The sequence below is a fragment of the Schistocerca nitens genome, chromosome 1 (genome assembly GCF_023898315.1).
Source record: "Schistocerca nitens isolate TAMUIC-IGC-003100 chromosome 1, iqSchNite1.1, whole genome shotgun sequence".
NCBI classification, from domain to species: domain Eukaryota; kingdom Metazoa; phylum Arthropoda; class Insecta; order Orthoptera; family Acrididae; genus Schistocerca; species Schistocerca nitens.
The window spans coordinates 161,532,580-161,552,489 of record NC_064614.1 but is presented as its reverse complement, the minus strand read 5'-3'; the positions used below and the strand labels follow the sequence as shown (position 1 = coordinate 161,552,489).

The 19,910-nt window shown below is 42.4% G+C and overlaps 2 protein-coding genes across 3 annotated transcripts in view; one reads left to right on the top strand and one right to left on the bottom strand.

The window, feature by feature from the left end:
• LOC126244178 (calcium-responsive transcription factor-like) overlaps positions 1-19,910 on the bottom strand; it is a 142,312-nt gene that overhangs the window by 26,522 nt on the left and 95,880 nt on the right. Inside the window, exon 6 of one of the 2 annotated variants that reach the window (XM_049948218.1) lies at positions 18,753-18,867. The exons of the other annotated variant lie outside the window; for it this stretch is intronic. The gene's annotated coding sequence lies outside the window, so the exon portion shown is untranslated. Of the gene's footprint in view, positions 1-18,752; positions 18,868-19,910 lie in introns of those variants that run through there. 2 annotated transcript variants of the gene reach the window in all.
• Positions 1-19,910, top strand: part of LOC126233810 (ATP-dependent zinc metalloprotease YME1L-like) — a 170,289-nt gene that overhangs the window by 135,417 nt on the left and 14,962 nt on the right. Inside the window, exons 8-9 of the mRNA XM_049942889.1 lie at positions 2,642-2,793; positions 4,188-4,334. Coding sequence (XP_049798846.1) covers positions 2,642-2,793; positions 4,188-4,334 — 299 coding nt within the window. The remainder of the gene's footprint in view (positions 1-2,641; positions 2,794-4,187; positions 4,335-19,910) is intronic.

Here is a 19,910-nt window from a genome sequence, read left to right as displayed (position 1 = left end):
TTAGGATGTTTATATTTTCCCACTGTTCATTGTTGCTGAATGTCCTTTTTATGTGTATTATTCTATGTGACATGATTTTAGTTTGTGCAGCATAACTGATGGCTAGCTATGTTGTGTTGATGACTTTATCAGCAGCAGTCAATAAAATCCATTTCTTCCATTGTGAGGGTGTTGAATGGTAAAGAAGGGCGCACTGAAGTAACTACATCTTGTAAATCATCAGGTATCTAACACTTAACTACCGTCTTGCACTTTTGTATTAAGGCAAAATTTCTATCACAGGATATGAAACTGTGGTCTGAAACCAGATACTTATCTTACATGCAGTCAAATAGGGCACAAGGCACTATGAACATATACATATATAAAAGTACACAGTTTTTGTTTTGTCCACAGTAGTTCTGACTGCAAATTGCAAGTATCCTTTTGTTACCAGATACAGTGACAGTAATTGTAGTGCAATTCAGAACATGGAATAGACATGATGCTATGTTGTTAGCTTCTTGAGACAATTCACCTTCATGTGAAAATTACATTATTGCCTCACTGTTGTTGTGAGCATGAACACAGAAGTTTTATTATGAAAGCTGGTGTAAGTTATCATATCGGGGTGTGTAAGAGTTGTAACAAACAATACTTGTAACAGATCGATTGCTTATGTCCAAGTTTTACGTCCACAAAATGACAAATAATATGTTAACTATTACATTTGAGCATTAAACTGATGTATTCAACACTAATTTGCCAAACATGTTCAGTCTGTTCATCACTGTTATAATTCATTACCTTTGTCATAACGATGAAGTGCTTTTATTGTAATATAGTCACATGGTTGTAGTGCCTTTAGAGTGAATAAAATCAATTCTGAAGAAAAAACAAAAAGACAGATACTTAGCACATTTGGAGTATTAGATCTTCACATATTCATCTCATTGGGATCAGCCAGTCTTTCTGTCCATATCATCACAACTGTAAGAAGAGTTGACACAGTGAACACAACAGTAGATTACTGCTCTCTCTCGCATATCTCTTATCATGTGAGTATCTGAAGATGAACAGATTTGGATGAACCACAAGAAAATCACTAAATCCAAGCACAACACTAGTAGATACGACAAATATTACTTTGTATTTCTATTAAAAATAAAATGCATCCCTCGATTCTTTCACTCTTGCAGTTATAATCCTTTATAACAAAAGCATGAAAAACATTCATATGATTCCCCAAAGTTGTGATACTTTGATCCAAAAATGAAAGAGGGTGGATGGAGAATGGAAGAAGTGAGTAATTTTTAAAATGGTCAAACAAAACATCAGCTATCACTCCGACACTAACGGCAAAGTATATTAGAAGAAGAAGGAAGTTTATGATTTCTTATCATTTTCTGTGCTATTACTATTTGCTATTTTTTATGACTTCCTTCCTTTGTACAGGGTGAGGCAGTGAAACGGCACGATTTCGATAGTGGTTGTCGGGCGCGGAGGGGGGTTGCGAGAGTGGGGGAAGTGACCTTGGGCGTCTAGAGTGGTGGAAGTTTCAGTAGCCATGGAGCGTTGGTTGAGTGCGCAACGTGCATATGCCGTAAAGGCATATTACAAAAACGCGGATAGTGTGGTTGGTGCTCAACGCGCCTTTCGTCGTGAATTCAACCTGCCGCCACGGGCTCCCGTGCCATCAAGGAAAGCCATTCTCCTTTGGGTTAAAACCTTTGAAGCTACTGCTAGCACAACAAAGAAAAGAGGCGGCAGCACAAAAACAAGCCATACTGCTAATGTCTCAATGGAATTGCTCAGACTTGCATTTCCACGACGTCTAATCAGCAGGAATGGCGATTTCCCCTGGCCTGCCCGTTCACCAGATCTGACGGCACCAGACTTTTTTCTTTGGGGCTACCTCAAGTGCAAAGTCTTCCAGGAAAATCCACCAAGAACAAAAGAAGACCTGAAGGAGCGAATTCGACAGGAAATTAACAGCATTCCAGTACAGATGCTACGAAACGTCATGGGACAATTTCATCTCAGGCTTAGACAATGTGTGCAAAACCAAGGACGACACCTCACTGACACCATATTTAAAATGATTGTTTTTAAGTTAAATCTTTAATTTCCACTCTTGTACTTGAGATCCATGTTCAACTATTATGATTTTACTTGTAAATAAATCTTTGGTGGTTTTACAAAATCGTGCCGTTTCACTGCCTCACCCTGTACATATATAGAAAATAACAGGGATATTGGACCAACAGCCTTTCCTGTTTATGGATTAAATGCTATGTCAGCAAATGCAGCTCTCAAAATTATTACAGCAGGTATTATTGTTGAGGCCCTGGTGTAGTGGCTCCTAATTTGTTTAAAACTAGCCTAGACCTCGTAGCCCGGGATCTGAATATTTTTTTTCATAAGTACCACTTGAATATCCCCCCGGTTTTATTAACATACTGCATACAATGAGCAAAGTCTAGCAACTTAAATTGGTAGAATTTGTGACTTTTCCAAAGATTTCACCCACGAAGGTTATTTACATATATTTAACTTGTGTATTTCAAATTCTGCACAGTTTGCTGTAAATCAGTAGCAGTTAAGTATTGAATGAGACATTTCCTTGCACTCTGAATTTGTCATTATTTTAATTTCATACTAGGTCCTGAAAGAAAATCGAGAATACCTGATGAGGAAACAAATACAATAACAGCTTATCATGAAGGTGGTCATGCAATTGTTGCTTTTTATACGAAAGATTCACATCCACTGCATAAAGTGACTATTATTCAACGTGGTTCATCTCTTGGCCATGTAAGTTCAATAGTGCTGACAATTCAAGAAATTATGTACTAAATTTTCAGTATAACATAAAACAGTCAACTTAAATCACACTTCTTGGTCAAGATTTTTTCCATAGATCTTCAAAAAAGTTAAAAAAGACTTGCACATTGTTTGTCACACCAGACAAACAACATTGTAAAGTTCACTGATCAGCCAAAACATTATGACCATCTACCTAATAGTCGATGTGGCCACCTTTGGCATGGATAACAGTGGAAATGGATCATGGCATGTAAGAAGTGTGGCCTTGGAGGTCATTGGAGGGAGTAGGCATCACTTCTGCACACATGTCACGTAATTCCCATAAATTCCGGGGAGGGGGCCGATGAGCTCTGACTCCACATCCCAGATGTGTTCAATCAGGTTCAAATCTGGCAGATTTGGGGGCCAAAGCATCAACTGGAACTTGCCACTGCGTTCCTTAAACCACTCTATCGCACTCCTGACATTGTGAGGCCTTGCTGAAAAATGCCACTGCTGTCGGGCAACATGAGCATCATGAAGGGGTATTCGTGGTCTGCAACTAGTGTATGATGCTCCTTGGCCATCATGGTACCTTGCACAAGCTCCAGTAGACCCATGGATGCCCACATGAATGTTCCCCAGAGCATAATGGAGACGCCAGTAGCTTGTCTCCACCTTATAGTACATGTGTCAAAGGAGCTGTTCCCCTGGAAGGCAAGGGATTCGTGCCCTCCCATCAGCACGATGAAGAAGGTATTGGGATTCATCAGACCACACAATGCTCTGCCTCTTTGTCAACATCCAGTGCCGATGGTCATGTGCTCATTTCACTTGTAGCTGCTGATGTTGTGGTGTTACTATTGGCACATGCATGGGTCGTCAGTTGTGGAGGCCCATTGTTTGGAGTGTTCGGTGCACTGTGTGTTAAGATAAATTTGTACTCTGCCCAGAATTAAAATCTGATGTTAGTTCTGCCACAGTTCACCACCTGTCTTGTTTTGCCATTCTGCCCAGCCTACAAGATCCGATGTATGTAATGAAGAGTGGCCACCCAATCCACAGTGTCCCGACATGCTTCCAGCTGGGTTTCACCGCATATCAAAGACACTCACCGCAGCACTCCTCAAACACCTGACAAGTTGTGCGGTTTCTGAAATGCATGTGCTGAGGCTCCATGTCATCACATCTGCCCTCAGTGAAACTCAGACAGATGACACACCTTGCCCATTCCACACATGGATAACACACTCACTGATACTGTATGCTTTGTGCAGCATGTCAGTGGTCATAATGTTCTAGCAGATAAATGTATATTGGCATCTTTACTATTTTTTGCTTAGACAATGTCTCAGATGTACGTACATTTTTTACATATAGCGCTATGTAAATACTTTGTCTAGACTGCATACATGCCAGAAAAAGAGAGCTACTATGTTACAAAGTCACAGTTAATGGCTGTGTTGGATATGCTGATGGGTGGTCGAGCAGCTGAAGAGCTCATCTTTGGTCCTGATAAAATAACTTCAGGAGCCTCAAGTGATTTAAAGGTATTAATAATTTTATTAAACATGTAACTCCAAAATAACAATACACCATTAGCTGTTAAATGAAATTCTTTCACAGAGCAGGAAAGTGAGACAATTTCAGTCTCAACGATTTGAAGACATGAATGAAAGTGAGTGAATATATATGTGTGTGTGTGTGTGTGTGTGTGTGTGTGTGTGTGTGTGTGTGTGTGTGTGTGTGTGTGTGCGCGCGCACGTGCGTGTGTGTGTGTGTGTGCCCGCGCGCGCGCACATGTCCATGTGTGAGTGCACATGCATGCGTGTGTGTGCACACCACGTGGTTTTTATGAGAGTTTGATGAACTTGGTGTACACATGGTAATTACTTGAGTGTTTACCAATTATATCACATAGTAAACCCATCCAGTGGTTGAGTGAGAACAGTTAAATCTTTCCATTCTTGAGATGTTACACTTGTATGAGAATAAATGATCTGTAGTTAAAGATAATTAGTACCTACTCATGATCAGTGGTTTCCATTGTCTGTAGAACCAGTTTACATTTATTCTAGAAATTGTAAAAACTACCCTTTGTTGAAGGCAAATGCAAATACCGTAGTGTTTTTGACCTACTGACCACATTCTCAATTATTTCTGCTAATTATATTTGTAAAATCAGACCAGTTGGCTGCACTACATACACTTGCATAAACATTCTCTTTAATTACGCTTCATCTCTATTTAATTCACCAAAACTGATGCCAAAGGATACTTGAGACATATCAAATTGGAATTACTCCACCTGTTAAGATTACAACTCTTGGTAACAACTAATTTTTTCTGAGTTGTATCATATCTTGGTACAGCTTCATATGTAATTTATATGTGGCATATGAATATATTTCAATATATTATCTAGGCTGAAATCCATTTATTATTCAAGTTATTATCTGTAATTTGCTTATTCTTGCAGTGTCTATGTTTTTCATGAGTGCTTTGGAAATCAAAAGGTAGGGCTAATAGAAAGTTACATTGCAGTTGCCCTGAGAAATTTTTGGTGCACTAATCTGCATATTTAGCTGAATTGACATAAATTATTAGAAAGACTGGTATTCCAACTATTCAATAACATATCAAATTTTCATAAAACTAATTAACTTAGAAAATACTTAACATTGCAGTACCACAACAACATAATTTTTCATTGCAGATTTTGCCTCTATGCCTTTTAGATTCTGAACTTTGGCATTATACTTTTGTTGCCATAATTTTTATGAACAAGATGACATACTTTACTAATTGATTAAGTCACCAATTCCAGTTTTTAATAATTTGTCATAACTTAAATTATTTATAATTGGCAGTCTTACTTGTAAGTAGGGTAGTCCCAAAGTACATGGGATTGTGGGATTTCGGTTGGGTTGTAGCCAAGGAAACACACACATTTCTGTAGGACTCAATGTATTTCATACAGACATCCACATTACAACAAATCACACAGCTAACTGCACTGGCAAGAAGGCGTGGGCCGTTAGTTTACAGAGTCGAAGAACTTGCGATGGCAGAGATATGTCATTCGTACTGGTCGACACAACAACAACACAGCCCCCCCCCCCCCCCATCACAGTGGAAGAGGGGCATGTCTGACGACGGAGGGATTGAGGGTGATGGCAGTGATGTGAAGAGGATGTCCATCGCTGGAAGTTGTTGTGGCAGGGACCACGCTGGAAGGTCGACGTGGAACTCCTGTAGGTGATGTGGATGAACAAGGCTTTGGCCTGTGTGTCCCCCGCATGATTGGCTGGCAGTGATCGAACTGTATCCCTTCCTAGGGGGTTACTGTAGCTCGGAGGAGGATGTGGTCGACCCTGCACAGGAGCAGACCGAAGCCAGCGATTGACTGATGAAACGGGTCCCCAGTCAAGTGGGGCGAGTTGTCTTACAGCAGGGTGAAGATGCGGTTGTCACCGATGAGGATGGTCACGTCCTCCACATGTTCGGACGGGATGTTGGTTTGCAGAACCACTAGATGGGGTAGGGGGGAGGAGGTAGAGAGAGAAGATGAGAACCTGAGGAATGGTGCTGATGGTGGCAGAGATGCATGTTTGGGTGAGGGATGCAGCGGCAGCTCTGAAGGATCATAGCTTGAGTGAGAGTCCTCAGTGCTGGGAGACTGCATAATTTTGTCGGTCATGAAAGACACTGGGTCAATTTGTGCCCGTTTCACACAGTGGAGAGAAACAGTGAGTGGCAAACCTTTAACCGGTCCAAAGTCTGTCATGACACCGCAGTGCTGTCTTGAAAGTGTAATGACACTGTTCTACCAGTCCATTTGCTTGGGGGTGGTAAGTAGTCATGTGACATTTGTTGATACCACACAGCTGGCAGAGTTGGGTGAAGTGTACTGATTCAGACTGCTGGCTCTGGTCAGTAGTGATGGTAGCGGGGCAGCCAAAGTGGGAAACTCAGGAAGAAACAAAAACCTTAGCCACAGTTTCGGCAGTTATGTTGGTGAGAGGTACAGCTTCTACCCATTGAGATAAAAGATTGATGAAAGAAAAAACATAACAGAAGCCCTTTGAGGTGGAGAAGGGGGCTGATGAGGTCCAGGTGTACATGGTGAAAGTTTGGTTGGTGACTTTGTTCTGCTGGCAGGTGATGCAGTTCTGGGCCCAGGTCTGACAATCGCGCTAAATGTCTCATCACACGAATCATTCGGACATGAGGTGTGGAGATGACTTAATTCTGGGGTGTGCTAGAGAATGTAGTGTGTCAAAACACTGAATGGTGGAAGGGGGTGGGGATGGGTCGGAGGGTGCCAGTGGAAGAGTCATACCAGACCTCCTCTGAGATGCTGGCAAATTTTTCTTTGGTGAAAGACAGCAAAGTTGAGTCACTGTTCAGAAGTTACTGTGTATCCTCAAACTGGTTTTGTAGGGACACAAGATCGGAAAGGTCGACAACCGTTGAGATGTTGCTAATGTGGGAAAGGACATCGCAATGATGTTGTCGGCACCTCTGATATGGCGGATGTCATTAGAAAAGTAAGAGATGAAATTGAAATACCAAAAGCGACAAGAGGGGGTGGGGGGCAGGGGGGGGGGGGAGAGGGGGGTTCGGGAGGAGGGTTGCATATGGCATCTGCTACTGGTTTATGGTTGTTCAGGATGTAGGAAAGTCGGCCCTTGACATCGGGGCAGAAGTGTTTCACCACCTCATAAACTGCTAAAAGTTTGCAGTCGAAGGCTGAGTATTTCCATTGGGCATGTGAAAGTTTCTTCGAAAAGAACTGAAGTGGCATGAGCACGTCATTGTGGCATTATTGTAGGACCACACCTACCATGGAGTCATTGGCATCCATGGCGATGAAGAGTTCACCATCTGAGAATGGATGAGTGATGATGACGGCTCGTGGGAGAGTCTTGCAGGGCCTCGAAGGCTGCGTGCATTGGTTCCGTCCACGGAACAGGGCACGTCCCTCAAGTTTGCAACAGTGTTAGTGAGGATGGCCTCGTTGTTGGCTGCTGCAGGCAAATGATGATAGTAGTAGTTTATTGTTCCCAGGAACCGGTGGAGCTCTTTGTATGTGGTAGGGAGTAGCATGGATAAGACTGATTGCACCTTTGATTCAGGGGGGTGTATACCAGCGGCCGAGACTGTATTACCAAGAATTGGACAGATTGATGGTGTAGTTGCTGTCTGTCAGTGTTGATCTAAACTCCGTCTGATGCGAGAGTATCCTTTACTATCATGATGTGGCGTTTGTGATATTGCGCATATTTGCTGAAGATCAGGATATTGTCAAGATATACGAAACAGAAGTCAAACTGGTGCAAGAAAGAGTCAATAAGAAATGGAACAAGAGAGAGTCACGTTTGGGTGGCGTTTTTTAATGTGAATGGCATGAAATGGTATTCGTAAAATCTGTTTGGGGGGGGGGGGGAGGGGAGGAAGGGAGAGGGGGCATGATCGTCGTTTTCGGAATGTCTTTGGGTGCAACTGACATTGGGTGATAAGCGCATTTGCAATCCAGTATGCTGATAATTGTAGCACCCAAGTGGAGTCAGAAATGTTCGGTATAAGATAATTGTTCATCACAGTTCTTGCATTCAAGCATCTGTAATTGCCCCACATATGAAAGGAGCCATCCAGTTTAGGGATGAGGTGTATGGGTGCTGACCAGTTACTATCGGAGGGCCGTAAAATGGCTGCCTCAAGAAGTTCCCATATTTGCTGGCGATCCGAGCATAACTTGTGTGAGTTAAGGCAGCGAGCCTTGTGGCGATTATGTGGACCCTCGGACATGATGGTGCAATGAGCAGTTCCATTCATGAAGGAGGAAACCGAATGTTCGATGACTGTGCATGGGCGGGGCATGGTGTTGGTTGATTTATTAGAGGTGCATGGCTTGGCAGCATAGTTGTCTGCTCAAGAGGGGAATGGCAGCAAAAAAGTCACATGTTTCTTATGTTTATGCTGGCGTGTATGGCTGTTTGCGAGTGCTGAGCATGCGGCAGGTGCGAGCTGTGCGTGTAGAGGCTGTCTATTTTCCGTAGTGCACAAGAGAGGCATGCTCAGCAGAAGCGATGCTGCTGGCACACATGGAGCTATGGAGCGAGCCATATGAGGAAGTTCGAGAGGGGGGAGAATGTTTAGCAACACACCGAGTGTGCACGCACGTGGTGGTGGGAGCGATGGTCAGGGACTGGATGGTTGGAATGTCATGAGGTGCGCAAGTGTTAAGTTGACGAAACAGGTGAGAGAGACCTTGAGTGGAACACAATTGACGGGGGCAGGGCAGGGGAGGTGGGGGTAACACTGTGTGTTTGAGACTGGAGTCACACAAGATAGGTGTGGGGTTGCTGACCTGTGCGCTGTTGTTGGCGGAGCTGTCAGGCGTGGCAGATGAAGGCTTGGGTGCGGGCACTGCCGAGCGGTGTGAATTGATGGGGGCAGTGATCACGGCAAGCTCATCCTCGGCACATGCAATGCGATATTTCAAAATGGCGTTCTCACAGCGGAGAGCACAGGTCTTGGCACTCTCCGCCAGGACACGATTCACAGTTGCACATGTCCTGCTCGTGAGAGGCATGCACTGATGCACTAAACAGTTAACAGCATTTACACTCATAGTAGGTGGCAGAGCACAGTCACACGTGATGTGAGAGTTGGTGGTGTGGTGGAACAGAGAACCTCGAACGAAGCTTGGAGATCGGTGGTGGTGTGGTAAGAAGTCAATTCCCAGGATAGTTCTGTGATATCCGCCACTTGGAAGATCCAGGGGAGGAAGAGGCTTTTACAGAGGCAGAGTTGAAGTTCGATGGATCCACAGGTCTGGAGTGTAGGTGAGTTCACAGCTCGCAGGAGAGAATGTGTGCATGGGAGGGGACGTGTGACCATCGATTTAAGTACAATTGAGGCGTCAGCACCAGTGTCCAAGAGGAAGTTGAGATTCTTTGACGTAAAGGTGGCCGTTCAACAGGATGGAGGCTTGGACAGAAGGTAGCGTGGGTTCACACTTATTGGACAATTGGCTTTTTGGATGCTTGCACAAGGGGCAGGACTTTTTTGCATTGGTGCCGAATACGGTATGGTACCAACGTCAGGGTAAGTTGGGAAAGGAGGCAGCCAATCATCCTCTATATGTTCAGGTTTGTACACCAGGGTGGTTGGCACAGGCACAATATGCTGCAGCTTGGTGGACAGAGAGTGCACGTGCTGGATGCCAGGCAGTGCAGCAGTCTGGGGGCCAGAGTGCCGCCCTGTCTGCAGCTGGGTGAGCTACCGGTATGGGAGTGCCAACCTACTGCGTGATCTCCTGCTGATGGCACTTGTGTGTGAGTGAACAGACCTGTACAACCATCTGCAGACACAAACCGGTGGATTCCAGGGCGTGGGGGAGGTGCTGAACCCTGGAGACCTGTAGGCAGTTGATAACCACACTGACTATAGGGTTTCATCCAGCATCATATGCTCACTGACCAGGAAGCAAGGCTGGCACCAAAGCTGGGATAGGCTGCAGTTGCCAAGATGTTCCTCGTACATTATTCCCAGAATAACTTCTTATGCGGAATGTGAGAGGCGCTCGATGATAGTCTGTTTTGCAAAATCGTACTTCAAAGTTAGCAGCAGTGTCAGAAGTAGGTTGCAGATCAGGTCTGTGTGCCCGTGCAGTTGAGTCATGAAGCACAGGAATTTTGAATTGTCATTGGTGATGTAGTGCATTTCGAACAAGTTCTCCACCAGTGCAAACCACATTGCTGGGTTGTCCTCGGATAGCAGGGCAGAGTCAGTAAGCAGCCTCGTGGTGGCGATGAAGGTGCAGCTAGTTCTCTATCTGAGTCCCTCGTATCACTTGTACGACACGGATGCTGGACTGGCGTGGTCGATGCAGATGGAACTGCATAGGGTGCGAGTGAGCAGTCTGTCGGAGTGGATGAGAACAGCACTGAAGCATGAAGAAATGATGCTGTAGAACTGTCTGATGCAATGTTCACGGCACGGAAGTCCAGCGCGGAAGGCACGGCAAGCGCCATGTGAAAAGCGAGCAGGTATATGGCTGCAGCAGGAGGGGGGATTAGATGTGCATGGAGCAGCACAGTAAAATGTTCCCATCAGGCTGTCGACGTATGTTCAGAGGGGCAGAAGCCACAGTTAGTATCACTACACAGCACATTGTTCACACCAGGTGGGGGCCCATAAAATGCACTGAGGGGCTGAATGGTTACTGGGGGCGGAAAGTGGCCTGGAAATGTTCGTGTGATATACACTGGGCATTGTCCACTTTGTAAACTGATGAGGCGGTAAAGCACTTGGGCATCATGGGGGCATGATCATTACATGTGGTCTGTCCTAACAAAGGTGAGGTTGCACATGGAACTATTGTAACAGTCACCCGAATGGCCGGCGTCTGATACGTAGTTTGCGTATGAAATGCAGAATCCACGTCGGCATGATGAAATGCAGGAACTTTGCTCTCCTCGTTATCATTTTCGAAATGCAAGTGTTGATGCACACTCACTGGAGAGGCAAAGCGTGAGTCTACAGTCACATGTTGCACTGTCGAGTGGCGAAAGTGTTGAGGCAACAAAACTGCAGGAAACGTGTTGTAGAATCCTGGTGGTGGTGAAGCAACGAAATGTCCCATTGCAGGTGCAGGAGTTTTGATATCCACATGATGCCCCGCAGGATACACAGCCAAGCAGAATGAACAAAGGCTTAAACAAAGCCGGTGCAGTAAATGCAAAAATACTTGCACTACGAGGAAATGGTGGACGAATTCTTACTCGGGGTCACCACTGTGGGATTTCAGTTGTGTTGTATCCCAAGGAAACACACATTTCTGTAGGACTCAGTATATTTCATACATACATCCACATTACAACAAATTATACACCAAACTGCACTGGCAAGATAGCATGGGCTGTTAGTTTACAGAGTCAAAGAACTGGCGATGGCAGAGATACGTCATTTATACTTGTTGATGCCAGAAGATGATGCTATAAACTCTTTTAATTTCTTAACACATAACACATTTCATGAACCACATTACTGCCCTAACATATAGCACATTCAGATAAGAAAAATTTGACCTAGGTGTTTTTCAAACGATTATATAATTTCCAAAATGACAATTTGTTCTATGCCAGTTGTTAAACAGTCAGCCATCATCCAAAATCCTCAGCCCAAAACCTCACAATAAAATCTGAGTTACTGTTCTGTATATGTCCAAACACCTGTATTTATACAGTGATCAGTTTATCAGCTGATAATTTTATTGATGTGACTTTATTGCAAACACTATTGTGTGCACCATTCTCTTCATTAGTCAGTCACTGCACCATCTTGTGATTGTGTTCATTAATTAATGTGGAACTGCACTGAGATGGTATTTATTAAGGTTATGTCTGTAGATAGGAGTATAGAGGTCTCTGCCTGTATGAGGTATGTGAATGTGAAACTGGACATGATCATTGCATCATTTACAGTGTTAATAAATGGGGAATGAGGCATTTAAATGTGAAGAATTGAGTAGTGTCTATCATTTGTTGGTGCCCGAAAATAGTTTTCAAATATTTAGCCAACACATCAAACTATGAGGCTTCAAGGATTTGATAGTACATGCTGCAAGGGGACCATTCGATACAGTTTTACATTTTACTGACTCAGTGAAGTTCCTGTGCCTCTTTTTGCTGAGAAACTGACTCGATTGCCAGGGATTTAAAAATAAGAATCTTTAATAAGAGGAACTGGAAGCAAAAGGATATAAAAATTAGAATCCTTTCTGATAGGAACTGGGAGCTTGACAGATCACACTCATTATATTTTTATAAAAATGTTTTATGGTCTTGTCTAAATTATGGTTGCACTGTCTGTGGCTCAGCATGGCCAGTGTATTTAAAAATGTTGGCTTCAGTTTACTATGAGGGCATCCGATTGGCTACAGCAGCTTAGAGGACAAGTCCAGTACTGAGCAGAGACAGGAGAGCTGCCACTATTTTCTCATTAAATTCTCCATGTGGCAAAACAGGTATTTGAGCTCCAGTTGGTTCAGACATCATTGACTTCTCCGACAGCAGGTAACATCCGTACAGCATTGAAATAATTTTACAGAAACTGCTCACGTGTGACAGAACATTTTGATACAGCAGAAAGTCAGCATGTCATAAATCCAGGTGTGTTTCATATTAATCTATTAAGGCTGGGCTGGAGCACAGATACACATTGGTTGTTTTTGAAGTACAGGACAATTTTAGATTTTATAAAGTACAGCAGACTGATCACACATGATTATGGTTTTAAAATCTTTTTTTAAGTTTTAAATGAGCTTTATGATTTTAATGTAATACACACAGGGGACACTTCACTGTTCCCTTATTTTTACTGTCCATTTCATCAGAATAAGTGTTCTCAATGAGTTTAATGTGTTTTATTCTGGACTATATGCAACTCTGAGAGCTGTGGATCAAATGAGACTTATTCAGGGGTTAAAATCCCTCATCCGCTCAGATTCACTCGGTGCTCGGCAGACCATCCACCATCTGAACATAGCTGGGAAAACTTTCCAAAGTATCTAGAGCACCCTACTTCAATTGTAAAGACAGGTAATAAAGGCATTGTTATGCTGCCTTCTTAACATGGGAAATTCTTGAGAGTGAGGTAGCCAATATTGTATCCAAGGAGGCAGGCACACTACTAAATATGATCCATTTGTAACAGGGCAAGATGGTGTTATCCTACTTGTTCTTATAACACTCCTGATGTCAATATTATTTTCTCCTTTTTTGATCACTTTCAATTAGTAATACATATACTGTACATATACAAAATTATTAAAATCATCCACAACCTCATTCCTCTTCCATCCCTCCAGCATTTATTGTGTACATGGACAAATTACTCCTTTTTCCAGTTGTTCCTCAAGTAGCGTCTTTCACTTAAAAATGAAAAGTAGCAACAATTTTGTCCTGTCAGCACAGCAGGATAAAATGACTGTGTAATGAGTCTTTTCAGCCCTCTAGTCTAAAACTACAACACTTTTTGTGCCTTCGGAATTTATAGTTCTGTTAGTGGGCACAAGTTTGCAAAAGTTCAAGCTTTTTTCTTTCCCTTGCGCTAATGACAAATTGATGAAATTCAACAGTCTGTTCTTCTTACCTGAGTGGCTTCTACTGTGATATTTTTGTCCTGGTCTGTAGACAAAACCAATACCCCTTTATAAATATTGAACACCATGATGTTGATCCAGTAAAGTCAGTGATCCTCTTGTAAATGTATATTGTTTTCGTTTGATGAATGATCATTTTTTAGGGAAACTGAAATTCCCACTTGTATCTTCTCTGAAATCCAAATATTGAGTTCTGCTTCAAGTTTTGACCATTTAACAGTTCCACTTCTCAGATTATGTTTACTGTGAGATGCTTTCTTTAAAACATCTTCCTAATTCCACCAAGGTCTCATCATTTTTTTCAATTGGAGGTGGCTCAAAATACTTTCCGGCAGTACTTTTCCCATTCTCTTTAGCTTATGCAATTACTTGCAGCTTAAATGCAGTAGTATAGCAATGTTGTTTCTACATCTACATCCATACTCCACAAGCCACCTGACAGTGTGTGGCGGAGGTTACTTTGAGTACCTCTATCGGTTCTCCCTTCTATTCCAGTCTCGTATGGTTCATGGGAAGAAAGATTGTCAGTATGCCTCAGTGTGGGCTCTAATCTCTCTGATTTTATCCTCATGGTCTCTTCGCGAGATATACGTAGGAGGGAGCAATATACTGCTTGACTCCTCGGTGAAGGTATGTTCTCGAAACTTCAATGAAAGCCCATACTGAGCTACTGAGCGTCTCTCCTGCAGAGTCTTCCACTGGAGTTTATCTATCATCGCTGTAACGCTTTCGCGATTACTAAATGATCCTGTAACAAAGCGCGCTGCTCTCCATTGGATCTTCTCTATCTGGTACGGATCCCACACTGGTGAGCAATATTCAAGCAGTGGGCGAACAAGTGTACTGTAACCTACTTCCTTTGTTTTCAGATTGCATTTCCCTAGGATTCTTCCAATGAATCTCAGTCTGGCATCTGCTTTACCAACGATCAACTTTATATGATCATTCCATTTTAAATCACTCCTAATGCCTACTCCTAGATAATTTATGGAATTAACTGCTTCCAGTTGCTGACCTGCTATATTGTAGCTAAATGATAAAAGATCTTTCTTTCTATGTATTCGCAGCACATTACACTTGTCTACATTGAGATTCAATTGCCATTCCCTGCACCATGCGTCAGTTTGTTGCAGATCCTCCTGCATATCAGTACAATTTTCCATTGTTACAACCTCTCGATATACCTCAGCATCATCCGCAAAAAGCCTCAGTGAACTTCCGATGTTATCCACAAGGTCATTTATGTATATTAGAACAAATAAGCCCTCGGTCACAAATATTAAGTCAAAATTGACCAGATTTCGACGCTACTATGAGCGTCATCTTCAGAATTAGACTAACTGTTCTAAAACATATTAAGTATATAATACATTAATAAAATTAAAGTTTGTACTGACTGGAAAAAGATGCAGTACTTACAAGTCACATATTAAAAAAGATCTAAGCCAGAAAGGTGACGTCATGAATAGTTGTAAGTAAGATGGCGAGCCGCTAAGGGCTGCTCGTACTTTAGTGAACAAGGGTTGCAACAAGACTGAGGTGCCATGTTTGAAAGTGTGGGCAAGTAAACATGGTGTTGCTACGAGCGCCATCTAGTAGCCGCGAAAACTACTAGGCTACTGTACATTCACAATTAGACACATGAAATTGTGATGCAGCTGATTCAGGCATAATGTTAGCACTAATAATAATAGGATGAAGTTACATATTTGTCTGCTTTTGTAATGTAAAAAAAAAGTTAGTTAAGACATACAAGAAAACAGCAAAGATGTAACAGGAAAACAAAATTTTGGTAAATTGCATGAGGAAATCTGAATCAAAGATCAAGCAATGGCTTTATACAGTCGAAAAAGTTTTTATTTCACAGCTGCAGCTGTTCGTTGAGAATGAGGCCATCATGACGAGAGAGATGTTTGAAAATCTCCAATTCCTCTAAAACATCTAACATCTCTTCGGTATGCAGAATATTGTTATCGCCTATAGCTTTAGGCATGTCTCCAGTAATTAAGAGATGATCAACAAAGGATGAATTTAGGGGACTGGTGCCATTCTTTCTCAAAAGATGTTCCTTATATCTGATGGTGAAAGCACATCCAGTTTGCCCTATATAATAGGAGGAGCAGGTATCACAGATGAGCTTATAAATGCCAGAACTTTCTGTAGGGGAGTGAATGGATTTCAAATTATGAATGAAGTTTCTCTTTAGATTGTAATTAGTAGAGAAGGCTACATTGCAGTTGTATTTGTTGCAAAGCATGCGCTGAATCTGAAAGGAATAGAAAAACGTTTTTTTTTTTTGGGTTAATTTCAGTGCATGAGGTGCTGAGCGTGGTAGTTCTTGCAGTTTTCTGTCAAGAAACATGGCATCTAGCTGGGAACCCATGTCTATGGCCCTCTGAGTCTTGTGGACGAATAGTGCGAGCTGGGTTTCACACGATCATCTTTTTTGAAACCCATGCTGATTCCTACAGAATACATTTCTAGTCTCCAGAAAAGTCATTATACTCGAACATAATACATGTTCAAAAACTCTACAACTGATCGACGTTAGAGATATAGGTCTATAGTTCTGCACATCTGTTCGACGTCCCTTCTTGAAAACGGGGATGACCTGTGCCCTTTTCCAATCCTTTGCACCGCTACGCTCTTCTAGAGACCTACGGTACACTGCTGCAAAAAGGGGGGGCAAGTTCCTTTGCGTACTCTGTGTAAAATCGAACTGGTATATCATCAGGTCCAGCGGCCTTTCCTCTTTTGAGCAATTTTAATTGTTTCTATATCCATCTGTTGTCTGTTTCGATGTCTACCATTTCGTCATCTAGAGAAGGAACCACAGTGCAGTCTTCCTCTGTGAAACAGCTTTGGATAAAGACATTTAGTATTTCGGCCTTTAGTCTGTCATCCTCTGTTTCAGTACCATTTTGGTCACAGAGTGTCTGGACATTTTGTTTTGATCCACCTACCACTTTGACCCCCCCATGAACCATGGACCTTGCCGTTGGTGGGGAGGCTTGCGTACCTCAGCGATACAGATAGCCATACCGTAGGTGCAACCACAACGGAGGGGTATCTGTTGAGAGGCCGGACAAACGTGTGGTTCCTGAAGAGGGGCAGCAGCCTTTTCAGTTGTTGCAAGGGCAACAGTCTGGATGATTGACTGATCTGGCCTTGTAACAATAACCAAAACGGCCTTGCTGTGCTGGTACTGCGAACGGCTGAAAGCAAGGGGAAACTACGACCGTAATTTTTCCCGAGGGCATGCAGCTTTACTGTATGATTAAATGATGATGGCGTCCTCTTGGGTAAAATATTCCAGAGGTAAAATAGTCCCCCATTCGGATCTCCGGGCGGGGACTACTTAAGAGTATGTCGTTATCAGGAGAAAGAAAACTGGCGTTCTACGGATCGGAGCGTGGAATGTCAGATCACTTAATCGGGCAGGTAGGTTAGAAAATGTAAAAAGGGAAATGGATAGGTTAAAGTTAGATATAGTGGGAATTAGTGAAGTTCGGTGGCAGGAGGAACAAGACTTCTGGTCAGGTGACTACAGGGTTATAAACACAAAATCAAATAGGGGTAATGCAGGAGTAGGTTTAATAATGAATAGGAAAATAGGAATGGGTAAGCTACTACAAACAGCATAGTGAATGCATTATTGTGGCCAAGATAGATACGAAGCCCATGCGACAAGATCGCCGTTTAACAATCAGAGCAGTGTCTGAGTTAACAGGAGTTGACAAGGAAAGTGTCGAACAAGTTTACCGATTTTTTCAATGTTTGCATCAGTTTTTGCTGACAATGGTCTGCCAGTGCGAGTGTCACCACTGGTGTCTTCGCGGCCATCTTTAAATCGTTTAAACCACTCAAACACTTGTGTTCGCGATAAACAATCATCGCCGTACACTTGTTGTAACATTACAAACGTTTCACTTGCAGATTTTCCTAGTTTGAAACAAAATTTGATGTTAACACGCTGTTCTTTCTGCACACTCAACATTTTCCGACGCACAGATAAAACGTCAACTACTTAAAACAGACGCCACGGGCAGACTGAGTGCAGGAGGCAGATGAAACTCGAGCAGTAGGCGGAGCGAGAGTCACGTGACAGGCCACGCGACTTTCAGCCTTATTGCATTTGTTTTATTGTTTCACCAGTACTAGTCCGGTTTTTTCCTAGCCACACCTCGTATAAACATCTATATTAAGTTCATATAGGTGATACATGTCAGTCTGATAAATTTCATAGTAAGTCTCCAACAGGTACAGTTGTGTTGTTAAACATTGGCAACTGTGAAAGTTCTAAACACTCTCAGAGTTGGTGTAGCTTACTTACTTGTGGAAAGATACAGAAGTCCTATAGTTTACAAAGCAGATCATCAAATTAAACAGTTGTTAATAAACATGAAGAGAAATGAAAAACAAAGTTCTAGTGTCATGTACACCATTTAACAACAGTTCACCATCATCAATAACCCTACGAAAGAGCTTAAAGTAGACATTCTACAAGACTTACTACATTTCAAAATTGTAAATATCCTGGGTGTTAGCAACATCAGCTGCAGATTTCACACCTCACATGGTTACACCTTAATAGTCTATGGAAAAAACTGACCATTAAAAATATAAACAATAATATCAAAAACAAGAATCAAATACCCAAAAGTGAAATCATCTTACACTGGCACTCTCACAGCACAGCTAAGACAACATCAAGACCACCATTATCAGCAATGCCAGTGGAAAAAATACCTCATCTGAAACACACTATGGAGCAAACTCAAGTGTTTTTTATGGTGGGTCACACAAGCAGCATAAGTCATCTGATGCATCTCACCTGAGTGACTTCTATGTAAAAACTGGTAATGACGACCATTGGATAGAGCCAATTATCAGGCAATATGGGTGGGCACCTGAAATGACAACAGAGAACATCTTTTAGACATGTGCAGTAGATTTAACCTGATTGTTGGAGGTTCCCTTAACCCCCATAAACAGTGTCACAAAGTGTCGTTGGTTTCACCAGATGGCAGAACAGAGAACCAGATAGACCAATTCGCAATAAGCAGGACCTGGCAAAGATCACTTGTAGATGTGAGGAATAAAAGAGGAGCACATGTTGATAGTGACCACTGCCTTATGCTAGCAAGGTCCATCTAAAAAAAGCTGCACACACAAGAGTCGTTGAAGGCAGAAGAGGAGTAAGTTTAATTTTGAAAAGTTGGACAATGCAAAAGTCTGAGAAGAGTTCTCAATCCAGTTGAGAAATTGTTTTGAAGTGATTAGCAGTGGAATCGAAGAGAATGACATTGAGGGTCAATAGGATGCAGTGGAAACGACCTATGCACAGACTGCTGAAGAAATTCTTGGAACAAAGGATCATGGCAGACAAGAATGGATCTCTGATCATACTTGGGATTCAATAGAGCAGAGGAGGAATGCAAGACTGTGGCTACATTTTGAGCAGACAAGGGAAGTAAAAGAAGAAACCCAACAGGAACTCTACATATTTAATAGAATGATGAAGAGGAGTTTCAGAAAAGATAAGACAACCTTCATCAATAATCTCACAGGTAAGGAGGAGACAGCGGCTAACAGAGATGATAACAAGACCTTATACAACAACACAAGGAATATATCAAATAAGAAATTTGGGGGTTAAAGTGCCAATCAAGCACAAGCAAGGAAAACTACTCACAGATTGAGAAGACCAAGTGCAGGGATGGAAACAACATTTTGGGAACATTCTGAGCCTTGAAACTACAGATGACACTGTAACTCAGCTGAATGTGGACAGGGAAGGACTCTCACAAAATATGTCAATTAATGTAGAACAACCATCCAAAGAAGAAATTGCTTAAGCAGCCCAACAAATGAGAAATGGAAAAGTTCCGGGTGTGGACAACATCACCACAGAGTTACTCAATGTAAATCCATCCTATAACAGCAGAAATAT